This window comes from Glandiceps talaboti, chromosome 21 (assembly GCF_964340395.1).
Source record: "Glandiceps talaboti chromosome 21, keGlaTala1.1, whole genome shotgun sequence".
Lineage (NCBI taxonomy): Eukaryota > Metazoa > Hemichordata > Enteropneusta > Spengelidae > Glandiceps > Glandiceps talaboti.
In genome coordinates this window covers 2,995,400-3,015,486 of record NC_135569.1, presented here as the reverse complement: position 1 = coordinate 3,015,486, position 20,087 = coordinate 2,995,400, and the positions used below count along the sequence as shown (strand labels likewise).

The window sequence follows — 20,087 nt, the reverse complement described above, 5'->3', positions numbered from 1 at the left end:
TATTGAAACTATCAAAGACTTATTCTGAGAATTGTTTGAATTTGCATAATTTCTTACACAAGTGGGCCAAGTACGTCAATTGGGGGGTAATTAACAACTTATAATTACTATCACGAAACCTGAGACATACAACACATTGTCTGCTTTCGTCAAAAATCGTACTGGCACAGGTACACGATATTTTATCGTCTGCCTCAACAACAATCTTCACATCATTGCTACATTTCATCACCTTGCTCAAAATATAGACCTAATAGATGTTGACAAGATCTTAGTTGAGCAAGGCAATAACATGCAGCACCATTGGTGTGTGATTTTTGTTGAGCCAGACGATAAAATGCTCGAGTGTTAGTAAGATTTATGTCGAACAAGACGACACTTTGTTTCAGGTTTAAATGAGGAAAACAATCAACATAATACTGTACCATATTCTTTCAATAGGTCATGTGCTTATGAGCTATGGCGCAGTGTTTCTATTTGTTGCCAACATACACAGAATAATGTAGTTCCTACATTATGTACATTATGACGTAGTTCTCATAAATAATTGTTATAGATACTTCAATGTAATTATGTATTAATGTCCAATTCTGGTTGCATGTGATATATTTTTCAATAAATGTAGAATTATAATGCATAGTACCAATGAAGTGTTTCCACACAAGTCATGTTAATTCATTACCATCAAAAATAAAAATTAACTTAGTAAGTAATTCGAAATGTTCAATAGCCGAATTGAGTGTACATTCACATGTAAATTATGAGAAAGCTTCGTTACAAAAGAATTGTAAAATGCATTTATATCGAATGTATATCTAAGCTTATAGTGTTGGGTAGCGCTGTATACACAGGATATTGCATCTGGATCAAATGATGTGTATTGTTGTAAAATTGTAAAATAAAAATTCAAAAAGAAACATGATTTAGTAAAAAGAACATATTGCAAATTCCATTCATATGGTTTTATGACAGACAATGGTATACACTATAGCATTAAGATGATAACAATTGCAGCATGGTGTAGATAAATATACGACATGCACTTAATGTGTGGCTAGCATAAAACTATGTATATCTGTCTGTCTGTCTGTCTGTCTGTCTGTCTGACTGTCTGTCTGTCTGTCTGCCTATCGCTATTGGAGTCTGTGCGACTATCCTTTTGTATCTCTCTCTCTCTCTCTCTCTCTCTCTCTCTCTCTCTCTCTCTCTCTCTCTCTCTCTCTCTCTCATATGTCTTGATGTCCTCGTGTATCTAATTACGGTAGAGGCAATACTTCAAACGTGCTTTCATGCGTCGTTTTTATCAAATCCTTAGTAATTGAAACGCCGATAAATGTGATGGTATGGATTCTCACCTGTCGATGCGTGTACATATGTCGGAATGTGTTCTTTGACTGAGATATCCTATATATCATATTCATTGACGTGCCTTTATATTTGCCGAAAAGATTGCATGTCGAAGAACTAAATGTCAAAGGTTCACAGGTCTCATCTTATCTATTTGTGATTCATCTCCAAAGACGTCAATTCATCGTCTGAAGTCGAATCTTTTAGATTGGCAGGTAATACTGTACAAATTCATCTATTTTCCCAAGATTATCATGGAAGGTAACTACCATTTGTATATTGTATCTCCCGTACTTGAACTTGAAGTTTAGAAATATTTTGCACGATTTCAAAGAACATCTACTCAGCAGTGATATTTCAAATGTCAAATTACGAACCACTTGGTGGTTTTGTTCATTGATAATAATGTCATCCTACATGTTCATACTAAATCTCATTTGTCGATGAAAATAGTATTTTGTACAAAGGTTTAAATAGAGTTTCTTAGTTTATAAACAAGAATGCTGGGTCAATGCAATGAGGGTCCATCATTCAAGCTAAACAGCATTGTTAACTCCAAAGACAAGATGCTCGTTAGTTACAATACTTGGGTAAAAGTTGATGAGGTTTAAAAGAAGCAAATGAAAACAATTATGTTCTACATAAGTAGACAAACACAGTATGCAGACTGTGCAGTTAAAGGCTGTAATGACATCGCTTCATTATTTCTTTTTTCCAAACTCTGAAAATTTGGTTATTGCGAACCGATAACATCCTGTAGCCTATCGTACGTTAAAAAGGGTGTCACTAAAAGCAGATCGAAAATTGGTAGTGCACTGCCTTTTGAAAATTCATCCTTAGATAGCCTATGGCGTTTCCTCGTTTCATCGTATTGCAGTTCAATCCATTATGGATTTGTGTATCTCATTTTAGCTACTTTTATGTGCGCACTACCGGTTAACGTATTTTAATTCCTCGTTTCAACATACAATTACTAATTATGAAAAACGTCATGTGCATATATGCACAGGAATATTACATCATATTTAAAACTAATGATCAATGTGATTTCGCGGTGTACATGACACGTAATATGATTGCATCACAAAGTAGAAAATAAATGAAGAAAGGGAAATTACAAGGAACTTTATAACACAATTTGGATAATTGCACTGTGTTATGTATGTAATTACCAATGTGTGCTAGTAAATATACTACAATGTTTAACACGTAAATCTGGTTCTGTTTTCCACAGTAAAGCTTGACATAGTAATATTTACATAAATACAATAATGTACGTTATATAGACTTTAACACCAGATGGAGACGTCGCAGTTTAATGTTATAACATTTATTCTGACCAAGCACGATCCATAAACTTACAAAACTTAAAATGAAACGCCATTCCAGGAAATAAATGTATTTCAATCAAGTTTAGGTCCTGGTGAATCATATATCACATCACAGGTCCATCAGATACATTTCGAGCGAATGCGAGGAAAGACAAATTTAGACACATTCATTGTTCTTACAGTAATCAACTTTTTCCTCATTGCACTTAGGCATTCATATGTATTAGATGAGCAATAAATATTCATGACTGTATCTGAAGGTAACGAGCACTTGGGAGTTCTGAATGTTCATGAGGCAACATTGGATCACTATGATAACAAGGCAGGTGAAATAGAGTTTCATTATAATATGTGTAACCCAAAGTTTGTTAAAAGACAATTATTTCTGGGATGGTGTTTCCCTTTAAGCGTTTTGTAGAGATAATATGCAAGTGGAAAAGGGAAAGAAGGGATTTGCATCAAAGTAAAATCTTATCTCATTTGATGAGTAAATCACAATGTATGGAACGTGCTGTTCATCTTTCATGTCCTCAAGTAAATCAACAAACTACACCTGAGACCCAACTCATACTAGTGATTGCATAATACACTGGAAAGGAACAGGGCCAAAGGAAAGAATACACATAGTTCATTAACGAACTGATGCATAGGTGTATTTAGGCTGACATTTCCTGCGTTACGGAGATGAAATTTGTTAAGTTTATTAAAGAAATGCACTATTTCACATGCTACTACATTTAATTTAAGAAAGTCATAAATATATCTAATTGTTTTGTTCAGTCAGACTTTCTGACATGTATATACTTTGGTTTATGTACCCATTATTATTGATTTAGGCTAGCTGATGAAGGTGTACAAGTTTCATTGAAACGTCGCTCTATAAATGTATATGTATGTCTGTGTGATATGTGTGTGTGTGTGTGTGTGTGTGTGTGTGTGTGTGAATATATATATATATATATATATATATATATATATATATATATATATAATTTAATTTATATATATACACACATTGTATATGTGTGTCTGTGTGTGTGATATGTGTGTGTGTGTGTGTGTGTGTGTGTGTGTGTATTTCGATGTAGTAAATAAATATCTGATCGTTTAGTTAAATTATCAGTCGTCAACTGTTTGAGACGTTCGCCTTTACGTTAAAAAGTGAGTACAACCTCTGCCCTGTTTCACCTTATTTCCCATAATCCTAGTGAATTTATGACCCACTCTTAGCATGAATATACAGGTTAGTGTTACTTGACAGGGCATGTACTTTTAAGTGCGACCTGTAGTCTCAAATGAGTGCTTCATTATCCCCAACAGTGACTTTGCCTCTTAAGTAAGATCTCAAACGTACATCTAGCATGACACACATAGGTTTATGGAGATCTACTATGTTGCAATGATTAACATTCACAGTTCCAAAGTTCAAGATAAACGTCAAGGGTATATTTTTAAATCTACTTAGTATTAAGGGTTCGAATTCAGAGAGGGTTTTCAAACTAGCCTCCCAAATAATCACTATAGGGATTTATTAATACACAGTTTACATTTGTTATTTTCCTATCTTCTGTGTACTAGTTACTTAATGTATGTTGAGTTGATAGAAACAAGGGTTGTAAAACTGTCAATAAGAGATTGGAAGTAATCCGTGTGTCTCCACTTTCAGTAGAATAACTCTATATTAATGACATAATATAATGGTATATGCGTGTAAGATTAAACAATATAAAATACAGGACGGTGTACCTCTTTAATTCTAATAGAAGTCAAATCTCGACTCATCAATTCCTCTTCAGTTGTCACAAATCTGATACATTTGCTAGTATCCACTTTGTTCGGATTGGAAGACTGTATCTCAGTTTAGTAGGATTTTGTACCTGCTGTTGATACTGTGTGACGTGACAAATCTAAATCTGTTTTGAACGCGACGAAGCGATTAATGCCATTCTGAATTCTTCACGAAGGTATCGCCAACAAATTCAGTAACTTTGAAATATTGATAAAATCATCGCTTGCTGAGGCGAACACATAAATATCTGAACATCTCAGTCCAGTCTGTCAGACCCATCATGTATTTATAGAGATATTGCATCATTTAATTTCATACACGAGATACTAAACATCGTCAGAAAATTACATTATCATCGCATAGAATTTGTAATTATATTGTTGATGCACTATGATGTGTTTGGACTGTTAGTAGTGTTCATGTACAAAGCTAGAAGGATCCAATTACAGCTTTGATATCATGCAAACAATACTCAAACTGATGAGGATCCATTGAAAGTAGAAGACGACGAAGCAAGGAACTGACATCCCTTTGGCAATATATTGTTATCTTCTAATTGGATGTGATTAGACACCTCAATGAAATAGCTAGACGATGCATATACAGCATTTACTGTGTCGTCATCGCTCCAATCATGTGCAAAAATCATGTTATGACCTTCGACCTGATGGGAATGATTTATAGCTGTAATATGGATATTCTCTTTACACAGTCCTTCTAATATAATGTATCAAAAACAAGAACTGTCCAGGGTCTGTACTCTCAGACAGGAAATTAAATGTCTTGAGTCTCCATACCCTTACTATTAGTGTCATCAATCAATGTCAGTGTTGATTTCTTGGGCCAATTAAAGTATGCAATAAAACAAGCCATCTAACAGTATGTAAATCGTTCCAGGTGTTCAAGGCGCTGTGCTCAAATATTTCAAGTATATCACGGGTCTTTGGCAACCTTTGATTTTTATCTATACAAAGATGAATTGTAAGTTTAATCTTTAAATAATTTCTTTTTATGTAAGACTATAAAAAATATACCATTTCTGTATCATTAAACTATAAAATCTCTAACGTGATAAACGGGGAATACATTATACAGTTAACAGTCATTTGAAAATTCAATTATAAACCGTTTTCACCTTAACTTAGGGGTTAAGACTACGATCACGAACTGTATGACTTTCATATTGTAATGAAGCATAAATGATTCACTATGTGACTCACAATATACAAAGCCTGTTGGCAATTTGTCGTTCATTGGATAACTTACGACAACAAAAGGCTAACAAGAAGTCTTCTCTGAGTAATACCCCCAAGCTTAAATTTTGGATGTTCTTACCTACATACGTCAGAACATACGATCATGCGTACATACTTATATACCGGCTTACCTACCTACCCAAATACATACATACTTATACAAACACACACGCACGCACGCACGCACGCACGCACGCACGCACGCACGCACGCACGCACGCACACACGCGCGCGCGCACACACACACACACACACACACACATACATACATACATACATACATACATACATACATACATACATACATACATACATACATACACACATACATACATATCATGATGAACCATACATCACGTTCATCAGTCACGAAAATGCAATGAAATATATCTTTAAGACAAAATAATATTTGTTACAATTATGTACCGCTGACATTTTATCTTTACTATTCAGTATTGAACTTCAATCAGCTTTTCGACTTGAAGACCCATCATCTTATAAATACTGTTCAAGGTCTGGTTTTCTTTGTAAATATAACGGGCATATAATGCATTCGTTTACGCAATTACGTAACATGATGCGTCTTAAAACAGGCGGCTGTACATATTGTGTCAAGGGTTGTTTCAGTAATAAAAAGCGAGAAAGGAAGCTGCAGTTCTATGTTTTCCCAAAAGAGTCTACTTCGGAAAAAAATGTTAAAAAACGTCGGTAGAACTGGGAACACTGGCAAGTACAGCGAGATCAAATCAATAGCTGCCCATCGGATGTGTAGTGCACATTTCAAAGGAGGCATGAAGACTTACGTGGAAAATATACCAACTGAATTCCCACTGAGGAAAACTCCTGTTAAAAACACCTAACGTACTTTAGTAAGGAGATCCCTTGAAAATGTGGATAATTCGCAAGCGACACTGTGCATTGAGATGGGTATTTCGGAGGTCGAGTCTTTGCAGAACTCTGATTTCCAATCAAAGTCAAGCACTTCGTTGGATGTCATCGAAAACGACCATTCGTATTGCAAGCCTACAGCTACAGATGAGTCCGTCGAACCTTCAAATTATATCCGAAAAAGATGACATTCGGGATATGGAGTCGAAAATCACTAAACTTGAAAGTGAACTGATTGAGGTGATTAATACATAAGCCATCTTCTTCCAATTTGGATTTACTAAATCCCAAGTGGAAGAAGAGACCTTTTGTAATCATAATGCTAAAAGTATGTGGTGTAATAAATTACCTGTGACGATGTTCACTAACCTTAAGAATTGTCCCACTCCACATCTTCTGGCACCCTCTAAGGTCCTCACCCAGTTGCACAATTTGTTATTTACTTGTTTACTTGTTTACTTGGTGACAAGCAATTATAAGCAAGTTTCCGTTCTGTGTATTCCATATTGTTATCACCCTCTTCATTTGTTTCATACTTCACAAATATCAAATTGTCGAATTGATCAGAGATTCTAACCTTTTTGAAATTTTAATGCCCTGTTGTCTTTGAAACAAAAGCACCTGAGAAAATATAAGGTTGAGAGGTTTTGATATACACTGCATGATATAGTGTAACTGTAAACAAGTGTATACTTGTAACTTCCAAATCTAATCAGATACTGACTTTTTATCATATACATATGCCCAGATCAATCTTCTTGATGACGTTGAACGCGAAATATCACGTGTGATATGGGACGTTAAACGTCATGATATTCACGCTGAACGTCATCACAAACACTTTTCTGATTGGACAAAACACGTCGATTCCGAACATAAACAAAATGGCGGGCGATCCTCACGCTGAAGTTTAAGATATCGCGTATGGCCTCAAAACTGAGAAACGTTGACGAAAATATCCATACCCAAATGAAACTATTTACGATCGTAAATTACATTACAAATTACAAATCGACAACAGCACTGTACAGGTACGTACGTTTCGCTACGGTATCGCTGGCGACTCGACGACTGTGAGTCGAGTGTACGTACTACGTAGACACACTAGCCTTACCACACTATCGTACTGCAGAAGTTACGCTCGCGGTCGACCATCTAGTTTTATTAACATATTACACAATGTAAAGCATTTTCTGAAACTTTTAGAGAACTTACTCTAATACCAATGTTGTATTTCGAAATAATTATGGCAAGTTACACCGAAATCTGATGAAAATTGACGATCGTCGGAATAGGGTCAGCAAACTATATGCACGTGAATGTCACCTGATAACAGGTCACGCGACGCACGAAGCGCCGTGCTCTTTTTTATTTTTCGTAATTTCCCTTTGAATTCCTGGGATTAGGCATTTGATAGAATTTATCGATCTTCACCATCCACATGACCAAGTCAAGTCAAGTTGGCACAATATCACGGCTTTTAATCAATTGTTCTCAGACTATCGCTAGTCTAGCTGTAGTACGTACACCCTGGTGTCACTAGCCGGCCTTCATCCTCACTGGAAAGCAACGGCTATCCACCATCGGCCAGGTGGCTCTTGCGCCGTTCCTCGCCGGAACGGCTAGTGTTACCACCCACGATATTTCATTTCGTTGAACATTTCCCAACAAATAAAACGCTTCCATTCTACCGTAAAATCAGAACGGAACCATATTATTTCGTGCGGTGGACTATAGACCGGCTAGCGAATTCACATCGAAGTACTGAAATATTCGTAATTTACAATAGTATTCAGACGTTCTATCGACTATGAGTACCAAATAATTCAACACCGTACATTATGGCTTACATTGTTACAAAAATTAGCAATTATGAAATAAGAAACTATTTTACAATGATGGAAATAAACAAAAACAGACATCATAGTACTGATACACGGAAATGAGCGTCTCGTAAATCAACGTACCTCGCAACTAGACGGCCGGACACAGACGCGTTGTTACAGCACTGCAACCACCTCTTCAGTTGAGGAACAGTTCATACCTCAAACGGCAATCAATAACAGCGCCGGGTACACTAATTTTTTTTATCAGAGTCCATCCCATAGGCAAACTATTACAAGACAACTTTGTAAACAACCGCCGGGCATATATCGTCTGCATGTGTCGTCTGCAAGTCTCAAACCACAATAAATCCCATAGTTCAGCGCGCGAGGATAATCTCGCGCATGCGTATTTTGTTTTGCAACTTTACTGGTATTAGGAATAAGTTACTTTGATCAAAATCCGGCTCAACATCGACCCGTAAGGACGTGAGTGTCATAACTATTTTTACTGTAAGAGTTGACTTTCAAGTAATTAGCCAACATTTCAAATCTCTTTTTCTTAAGAACGAGGTATGCATCAATTTGAAGTCAAGTCAAACAAAATCAGTACCACTGCTAATATGCTAGATTTATCCTACATAGACTTAAAACACACACACACACACACACACACACACACATATATATATATATATATATATATATATATATATATATATATATATATATATATATATATATATATATATATATACATACATATACATATACATATTCATATATATATATATATATATATATATATATATATATATATATATATATATATATATATATATATATATATATATATATATATATATATATATATATATACTCAGATACTGAACTGAATATGCACAGACAATTCAGCGGGGACATATTTCTATACACATTTACCCATCCACCCATCCATCCTTAAATGCAAGCAGAAACATACATACATACAGTACAGTACAGTGCAGTACATACATACATACATACATACATACATACATACATACATACATACATACATACACACACACACACATACATATATAGTATTCTATCACTACTTCCTATGACAGTAATGGAGCACTTCGAGACATAAATACCAATACATCTGATATTCAGAGCATGTAACCATATTGAATGAAACTCAGTCCCATTATTTATTAATATGTACATGTACATCTTCATTTTGGAAGTTCTATGAATTTAAGTTCTAATTAAACTCTATTGAGAAGCACACATTCAAAAGTGCATATATGAGATACTTTATATCTTGATCGCCGACATGGAAAATGATATTTAACAACTTTGTGATGAAGAGCTGTGATTACCATATGCGAGAAACTATCAAAAATGCAAAACCTGTTCCTGGCGATTTGTATTCAAAATGAGTATACTAGTCTAAGCAATGTGGTGTAGCTTTGGCAGTTAAACTTACAATTGATAACGTAATCAATTACTTATCGTAATATTAATTACATCTTATCAAATTGTCCAGTAATCTTTTAGTTAGTTAGTGAGTGATTGTCTCAAACAACGACAGCTTTTTCAGTCTAAAAGTGTACTGAAAACAAATAAATACACAAGCGACCTATCGGTCAGAATAGCTCCGCTGTTTTTTTTTTTAATTTAATTTTTTATTTTGGTGACATGTAGAAGTGGTTCAGGTCATCAGCTCTTCACTATGCAGTTTTGTTTTAGCGATGCAATAAAGTGGTTAGTGGTTTCATATGATGTCTCACTATAAAACACATTTTACACAGAAGTTGGTAATGTATTGTACTTTTATACCATAGTCACCATTTTATAACAAAAATCTACTGTTATGAAAAATTGCACAAAATCTCAGAAAAAAATGACTGGGAAATGCACACAAGAAAAAGAAAAAAAAGAGGATTTTGAGGTTGGCTATAAATAATTGCAGTGTCTTACAGCTGTAACCCTGGAAAATTTTAATGATGAATGAAATAAACTAGGGATCTAAAATAATTTTGAGGCAATTTGAATTTCAATTTTCTAACAAATTTACAAAGTCAACAACATTCAACTTGTACTAGTTGTGGTAGATATATATAGGGAAGAAATGTATTAATCGCCATCTTAGTTTCCGTACGGCGACAATCTCAAGTACCCGGAAGAGAGTCATTCTCAGCCATACGTTACAGTGGTAACACTCGTTCATGTTCGGTTACCTTTCACAAAGAAAACACAACGAAATGGTTGAAATGATCTTTTTTTTAATTTCTTTTCATCACAACAACAAAATCTGCGTGATCAAAAGTGTTGTAAACTAAACCAGAAAGAATTATCGGACTGGCTAAACTTCCCGATGAACTGGAGTAAGGTCCTACTACTTCCAAGTAAGCCTCGATAGTACGTGAGAAAATCGTCTCAAACTAGCGATACAACTTTCAAAATATAACTTGACATGTCTTCATTTGTTAGAATTATACAATTCAAGACGGGTTTTCACTCGAAAACAACAATTCTGTGAATAATGACACTCTGAACGCAGCGATTTCTCGGACGATGTTACCACTGTAACGTATGGCTGACAACGACTTGCTTCCGGGTTAGTCCCTCATGCATACGGGTGGATTGTCGGCGATTAATACATACATCGTCTGATATTTTAATTCACAGTATTTCTTGTGACCGGCGCCTGTCAGCAGACTCTGCCATTTTTTTCATCATTCCATTGTATTTAAACCTTGTACTTGACATTTCGCAATATTTATAATTCTCAACAAAATACCTCAACATGCCTCACTTCGCTCGTACTCAAAGCAGCCCCGCGCGGTATGATCACTGACACTGATGACATGATGAGAGAGAACCTTTTCGGATTTACATGTAAAACGGGGAAAGATACACAAAACATAATGCAAAGTCTAAAGCCAAATTAAAGTTGTAATTATTTTAATTATTTTTACTTGCCAAATATTTGCATTTTGGAAAGGCAAGACACGTTCATGTCGTTTAACTTTACATGTGAACTGTCGGCCATAACTTCAACCGCATGTCTGGCATGCCCTTCCTTACGCAAGTTGTCTGAATTCTGGTTCACTGTCATTCCAAATTGCACGACAATATAGAATTAACCACAAGTTACATGTTATCTGAAAACATCACACTTTTATAGTGGGTCTGAAGTGTGATTTTAGTGAGTACCAAGAACGTCCTGTGTTGATACTCAAGATGCTTGCTGTGGAAAATCGCTCGGTCAAATGAGGTCACCTTCAGCTTCTGGTCGAATCAGGATAGAGTATGCAAATGAGGATGTTGCGGACTGATTTGAAGTTTACAACCCTGTTTCGAACAAACGCTTGTCATTTGGGCGCCCAATGCGTAGAATTATGACTATAGCACATATTACATTGCTTGTTTGACGTCAATAGTGTCTTTTGAAAAGTGGCAGTTTACTTAAAGTCTCGTCGACTGATTTCCAATATGGCGTCGGTCATTATGCTCATTAACATATTCATTTTTTTTTCAAATTACAAAAAAAAAAATCATAAAAAATAAAAATGAGGATGTGCTGACTTGAAATTAACAAATCTGAGTAAGCTACCCCCTGCGCATCAACACGCCAGATATCAAAGCAATCTAATAAGAGGTTTTCAAGGAGTTGATGAAAATGACATTTTATGAAAAAAAATCATAAAAAATTGAAAATGGCACAGATCAACTTGGCATGAACAAATCTGAATAGCCTCCCCCCAGGGAACATGCACACCAAATATCGAAGAATTCCGACTGTCACTTCCGGAGTAGATAGTAAAAATATAAAAGTTTGACGGACACCTATGATTCACTCTACTCTCTATACCTCAATACCCACCTATACCTAAAGCTACGCTTTCAGCTTTCGCTGACAGCGGAGCTAATAATAAAAACAGCGCAAATGTACTGTAAACATATAAATTACAGATCTATGACAATAATTTTCTAATGATAAATATAACCATGTTATTATTTTATGTATTCACTGTCAAAATGTTATACACGTACCGATAACAAGCTATTAAACAATAACATAAATGGAAATGATATGAGCTCAACAAAACTGAACTTTAAAGGTTTCACAAACTCTGTCACGTAAGAGTACAATATTATAGTCTCGTAGTACTACTTATAGAAAGACACACTTGCCTTATCAAGTACTGTACACATAACTCGTCATACCCATCATTCATATCACAGTGACAATGTTCAATAAGTGTATGTTTGATTTGTTAAAGTGGAGATTTGAAGGGGTGGAAGCTTAACACAATAATGAAAGGTAGACACAAACTGAACGGCCTTTAAAAATGTTGACACACATCTATCAAAAGATGGCGTTTAGAATTTTGAGGATAAAGTCATTAATAGTTCAAAGACTTTCAATAACCTCTTCATCTAGCGAACTATGACGTCACAGGGAGAATGTTATCATACAGGTATACAGGCTTCTCTATCTTACACTGACGAGTTGTTAAAGTGTATCTCAATGACTGTTAAGGTAGAATTTCAATTTTACTCTCAATAGACGTATTCATGGGTTTATCCCAACAGACACAGCTACTGCACAGGAAGATATAATATCAATAACTCATCCTCCACAAGAGAGTTCTATCACTTGTTACAAGGTCGGCGTTAATTGTATTTTAACCCTGTGTATGCATACAAAGCAATTCTATGAATATTATGATTTCAATATATCTTCTTACTATTGGGCTTTTATAATGAGGTAACCTTGTAGGAAAATAAAAAATAAATATATCGATATTTGGGCACTTGAATATCTTGAATGAAAACATACCTGACACAAACAGTAAACACTAAAATGGGGTCTTGTTAGACGATTGCATTGATAACATTTGATAACAAATATAAGCAGGTAAACCGAAATATAGGTTTGCAACCCTCGAAAAATGTATCTAAGTAATTTTTACATGTCAGGTTTAACTTTTATGTATGCAAACTCGTTTAACTTATGAATAAATTAAAAAATAAAAGATATGAAATAGACTATAAATATGAACAAGATAAACGATTCAGAGTAATGGACGTGATGACATCATTAAAGTATAACACCGAACAGAATACAGAATTAATTAAACATTGATTTGGTAACTGTATATGCCATAGGCGTCAACAATAGAAATAACCCTACAAGTCTAAATCAATAATATATCCTAAGGTGTGTTATAAACAAGACTAAGTAGGATTTAATCAGGTTTGGTGTATCCCCAAAGACAAATAACGGATTATTTATGTGTTCAACGCTACAAAACTGGCCAATGTTATAAACCAAGAACTGACGGATTAAACACATATATAACAGCAGCATTTACTTCAAAATAGTTATTAGGAACATCGAATAAAAATTATACCTAAATAAAATAATGAAAAGGAACAAACGTTTTACAATTTTATTCCTTACCATTTTATCGTGAAGTTGAGTTAGAAAAATAATGTTTGAAGACTACGGGTGGAATAGTTGCAGATAATACAGTCCCTAAAATAGGTAAAACTGTTTTTATGATAAATTCAGAAGTTTCAAATACAAATTCTTTGACAAGGTGGGCGTAAAATAACTATGAGCACACTACTCGGCAGTTAGTTGTAAAGAGGAAGCAACTCGAGTGTTCGACTTTAAGGGCGTGATATGTACTGTAAAAAGGAACGAGCAGACGACAAATTTTTGGAGCCTCGATATCGAATTGATTGTCACTTCAATCTGAAACGTGCAAACATAAAGTCTTCAGCCTCATTTGAATTCAGACATTGACTACGTCAGTCTATTTTGCCTTGCTTGCCTTGCGATAACCAGTGAATTGAGCATTTAGTGGCAGATTTGGACAAGTCTTTCGGCAGTACACTTCATCCTCTCCAAATGTAATCACAGGGTCTGCCCGTAATCTTCGCTCCACAAATGTGACAAGGTCATTATACATGTCCGCCTCACCGTCCAAATGTAAATATGCCTTGTATGGACTTTCCTTGGCTCCCTTCTTGGGGTCACCCTGAAAGTAAACGTCATGTTTTTGTATGTGATCACATTGCAACAAGTAGAAGTGAAGAACGCAATTAAGCCTACTGTATTTAAACCCTTGTCCATGTCAACAATCTATAAGTATATTATCAGGCTTTAATATTACACTCATTATTTTCGTTTCATTATTTCATTTTCCTGTGTTTTGTTTCCTGTGTTTTGAATGCAGAGCAAAGTAAAATAAAAAAGATATATTCCAATTTCGTCATTACAGGGCACACAATTGTAATTTCTGAATTACAGGGCACACAATTGTAATTTCTGAATTACAGGGCACACAATTGTAATTTCTGAATTACAGGGCACACAATTGTAATTTCTGAATTACAGGGCACACAATTGTAATTTCTGAATTACAGGGCACACAATTGTAATTTCTGAATTACAGGGCACACAATTGTAATTTCTGAATTACAGGGCACACAATTGTAATTTCTGAATTACAGGGCACACAATTGTAATTTCTGAATTTCTTACAGTTTCAATATGTGTTGCAAAATTTAGTATCAAATGTACGTGTCAACCAGTTGACAACCGAGTTAATTCGCAGAGCTACAAGCAGTGTCATGATATCCACCATAAAAGCAGTTTAACGCACAAGAGAATAAATCAACCGTGCAAATGTCGGAAATGGATTTAGACTGTTGCCCGGTTTCATAGACAAGGAAACAGATATCCAATTGGCGGCTCTCTACGTTTTCCTTTATGTTAATTTCAAAATTCGATAAATCACGTTGAGCAGACAGACAGACAGACAGACAGACGTACCTAGATCAGTCAAACTATAATATGAATCAATAACGCTCATGTGGTTTACTAGTACTTTGTTTGTATTAAATTAACTTTTCCTTCAAATATGTAGTATTATGTATGACTGATTATTTCATATTTGAATTTTGTTATTAATAAAGGAATTTAGCAGAAATGCAAATATTTATACATATTCAGGTTAATTGAGAAAGGTGACATAAAAGTGTCAAATGCTATACTTTGTTCATTCCTCACTGCTGATAATATAGGTTATCGTGAAATCGGAAATTCTTTCAGTCCGTATTCATTGTACTTGTCATGATGTAATGGAATTAGTGTCTTATATTCAGACAGACTCATTGACCCAGTCACACAACTTAAGTTTATAAGTCGCTTCAATGAGTCATCTTATGTCAAGAAATGCTGTGATAGTCAGATTTTACCAACAGTTATCTTATTGTCTGTCATATCTCGGCTCTTCATGCAACCCTTTGATGTGATCTCTCTGTCAATACACGCCATATTGCATCATTCCATTCGTGCGTCTTACACATATATAATAAACACTATTACGCTATTTTTAAAGGCAGCACATGAAACGAGAGGTTTGGAGATAAAGGTATAAAAACATCGACTCTGAAATCAATTGAAAACGTATTTTACATGCATGAACAAATATGTTTTCTGACTTTTGACAGGCGTTTATAGCAATCATCCATTCAGGTATGCATATTAAGAATCTAGTGATAAAAATCAGCAGGCATAACACGAAATGGGTTCATTACTATGCAATTACCAGCTTATAATCACGTGATTCTTGCTTAGTTCTATAGTAAACTTCGACACGTATGTCAATAGATTTGAATTCAATTTCCTGTTAAAGTGCAGTCTATACAGTCCCAACATTTGCTGCATGCAGTGATACATACATATATAACGAGATCTTAAAGTTGGAAATGATGACAATATCGCTTGGCAGTAGCTAAGCTCACATATGTATTTAGATATCAATTTGGCATTAAGAAATGAAAGTAAAATTCACAATGAAAAAATGGCGAGTAGCTAGTCTGGCATGTGTTGTATTCTTTGCTGTATAACCTCATGAGGTTATGGATTGTACATTGTATACACCTATAATATTGTTTATTTGATAACATGATATTCAAATACATGGCAGGAAAATGAGAATTCTTTATGTCAACCATAAAATATAAAGGTCGGTTTGCACTCGCAATTTAGGTGTGAAAAACAGTTGTGTAGCAGAGCTATAGAATACACTGTACAGGTCCAGAACAAACGAATTGTCCTATAATTCCGTATTGTTCCACTGATAAGATGATACTAATGCAAGAAGCTGGGTGAATCTCTGGCATTTAACACAATACATTTGACAATGAATACAGCGTTTTTCAGGTAATAGTCTGCAAAATAACTGTGTATAACCTTTAGAATACCACGATAATATATACACTACAATGGTAGCATGGGCCCTGGAGTATATGAGAGTTTTCACTATCTTAACACACCGTGACTATGACTATTATAAGCAAATGTGTCATATTTGTAACAATTTCAGGAGTCCACACATCATGTTTATATCGATTAACAAAGTACAGACTTTGAAACTTCAGTTTGGATGGATTGTTTAAGCTTCCTTTTTGTTACGTGGAAAATTACTTGTGGTAAAAGGTCGTATTATGTAGCTGTACATGACATGGCACTCTGGAGGATAAAGTAATACATTTCAATGATCAGTTCTTTGACAAACACTTTTAATGCAGACCAAATAATATGGTAATATTTAGTGATTTGGATACGTGTCATAGTATGTATCTACTTACCAAAATATTCAAATGAACTGTGTCAGCCTCTGATGATTTAACAGCCAATGAAAATCCTCCTTGCTCAGCCAGACTTTCACTGAAGCGAAGTAGGAACGTTCCTTTTGGTTGACCAGCAAGGTAATCTTCAGCCTGTGTTTGGTCCATATATCCTCCAAACCAACTGTATAAGAAGTGGAAACATTAAAAATTGCACATAACATCGAAAGCCCTTCGTTATTAAAATAAACTTTAATATATCTATGGATTTGTTGAACTCGAAATATGTACAACTGACATCATTACGATTTGCCACTAGCAGTTTCATTGATGGAGCATGGACAGAAAGTTGGCAAGAATGTTTTATACACCATTCTTGAACTTTAATATCTGATCTTTGTCTCTGACGTTGATCTCAAACCCTAACTCAAGGAGTTTTGACACTGACTATCAATATAGAAAATAATATAACCGTGCAATGGTCAACAATAACAGCATACATATGCAGGCACATTATACATAACATCATACATATGCAGGCACGTAGTGCAACAGAATCAATTCAAAAAAACACAAAACATATGAAATACAAGGGAAATTCCTACCTTTGCATTTCATGTTTGCCCTTCTTTGACCTACTGCCTTCTATAAGTGTGTGTACCTACAGTAATAAACATCAAAAATATTATCTACTTATGTTTATTACTCAATTGCTCTATGCATCTGTACATGCTACACTTGCCAATAATCGTTGTGGTTGGAGAAAACTTGTGGCCCCTACTCCACAGGCGGAGGAGGAGTAGGAGGGGAAGAAGGAGGGGGAGGAGGAGGGGAAGATGAGGGTGGTGCATGTGATGGTGGTGATGGTGGTATTGATATTGCTGGTGTTGTTGTTGTTGTTGTTGTTGTTGTTGTTGTTGTTGGTGGTGGTGGTGGTGGTGGTGGTGGTGGTGGTGGTGGTGGTGGTGGTGGTGGTGTACTATTACGATTTCAAAATATGGATTTCAAAATATAAATTCTATCAGACAGGTTAGATGGTTTATTTATCAGTCATTATAACGAAAGATGAAATGAATACTGTTACTTCCACCCGACAGAGAGCACTCAGAATTAATAGCAAGCATACACTGCAATAATCTTTACTCTTACATTGTGTAGACAAATACAATGCCCATTTCCTTGCTTCTTGAATGGACCAAACCATCCCAACAATTTGGTAAATTTTCCAACTTCGATTTGGTCACGTTTATCCCCTGGATCAAATACAAAGGGAAAGTAACACACATTGACAATAACATTGGAATTGAACAGAGTATGACTAATTTGGTGTATGAAATCATGTTACTGGAGTTATTTACATGTAAATGGGTACGTTGAAAACCATGTAAACCACAGTGCATATTTCTTTGTGTAGTACAAATCGCTTGAGCATGCAACTCAACTTGTGGATAATTATCGCTCTGAAATTTGTGCGTGAAATCTGAAATCTTGCGTTGTTACAGACGTGGTTTTCATCGGAATCAAGACTGGCGATTCAGATGAGAACGAGGTTTCATGGTCACGCGAGATTTCAGTATTTTTATTCACGAACACCAGAAATAAATAAATACATGAAATCAAAATCACAACTTTGCCAGTCTATGTTTGAGACTTCTTCATTAATACATACCTTTAGTGACGAAGACGTGATGTAATAGTTTGAAAACCCTATTATTTTTTACTGTCTTCAGGTGTGGGTCATCAGGGAATGCTAACTTCATTGCATCAAGGAATTTCTCCCAGTACTGTATTGTATACAGAGTAAGATAAAGAAGACAACGTTAGTCAAATTTGTGTTTTCAAAAAATATCAAAAGTCTTGGTATGCATTCTAAATTCGAACCGCGTAGAGCTGCAAAATGAATTTCGGTGTTGAATTAAGTGCATGTATGGTACGATGGCGAGTGATATGCCCGGAAAGGGTATTCCCATCACATAAAACGGTATACAGGTATGCGCCGCCAAAATGTGTCCATTTTCACGGGAAAATCCCAAACCATGGGTCGAATTTTCATCTCCCTGACTATGGCGTTGATAACATGGAATCCTTCTCCATGCTATAACACTGCCTTCACAGCATCAGAATATCAGAATATGGTTGTGACTGAAAATCACTAACAATGGGTTTGTTTTTGGATTATATGTGGGTAGCTGTTTTGAACTTGGGCTTCACACCCTGTCTGACAATGTGGGGAGTACCCCCCCCCCCCTCCGGGGCGGATATGTTGTTGTGAAGTACGTACGGTACAGTTTAGTGGTATGCGGTGGACTTTATTGAAGTGCTTGGTTGACATCACCGGTTGTTTTCATACTGTATCAGTCAATGTTTACTACATTATTGGGTTGATACGTTATCAGTTGTAACATACCCTGTACAAACGTATCGGGGGGGGGGGGCGACCTCAACGTGATGTCCATCAACATTCGAATATACGAACTTCTCTTTTACTGACTGTAGCTCCCCCTGACTATATAAGTCAGTTCCCTGATATAACCATATGCGATATGACTGAATCCATTGACGTCACGTCTGACGTTACATACGGGGAACGTGTTAAGAGAGATGAGGAAATGTCATGATAGGTCAATCGGGCAAGACAGTGAAATGATAAAATCTTTATGGTTTTGCAACTACTGAATGACCTTCCGATGTTTCCGTGCAAGAAAAACCGCATTTATTCATCCGTTCAAAGTACCGAAGAGCGTATTTTACGGTACGAAGGTTTATAAAATCGTAAAAATCTCATTAAAGACATGAAATATCACATCGCCTGTGATCCGTCGTCTGGTGGATCGAGTACACAGTGGTTGTCGTGTATATACAGGATAGGTTACAATATAAAGTTGTATATTCCAGTTCCAGACACTGTTTTCAATCTTTTAAAAACATACAACTCATAATCATGTCGGTTAACACAATTATTTTCATGACATAAATTTCGGGTCTCATCCAAAAAAATATCATTGAGTCA

At 35.5% G+C, this 20,087-nt stretch overlaps 1 protein-coding gene across 1 annotated transcript in view; it reads right to left on the bottom strand.

Moving 5' to 3' along the window:
- Window positions 1–9,633: 9,633 nt before the first annotated feature.
- Window positions 9,634–20,087, bottom strand: part of LOC144451360 (uncharacterized) — a 14,049-nt gene continuing 3,595 nt past the window's right edge. Inside the window, exons 5-9 of the mRNA XM_078142170.1 lie at window positions 18,747–18,861; window positions 18,227–18,330; window positions 17,683–17,738; window positions 17,099–17,261; window positions 9,634–14,478 (exon numbers count right to left, since the gene is read on the bottom strand). Of these exons, the coding sequence (XP_077998296.1) occupies window positions 14,254–14,478; window positions 17,099–17,261; window positions 17,683–17,738; window positions 18,227–18,330; window positions 18,747–18,861 (663 nt within the window). The 3' untranslated portion in view covers window positions 9,634–14,253. The remainder of the gene's footprint in view (window positions 14,479–17,098; window positions 17,262–17,682; window positions 17,739–18,226; window positions 18,331–18,746; window positions 18,862–20,087) is intronic.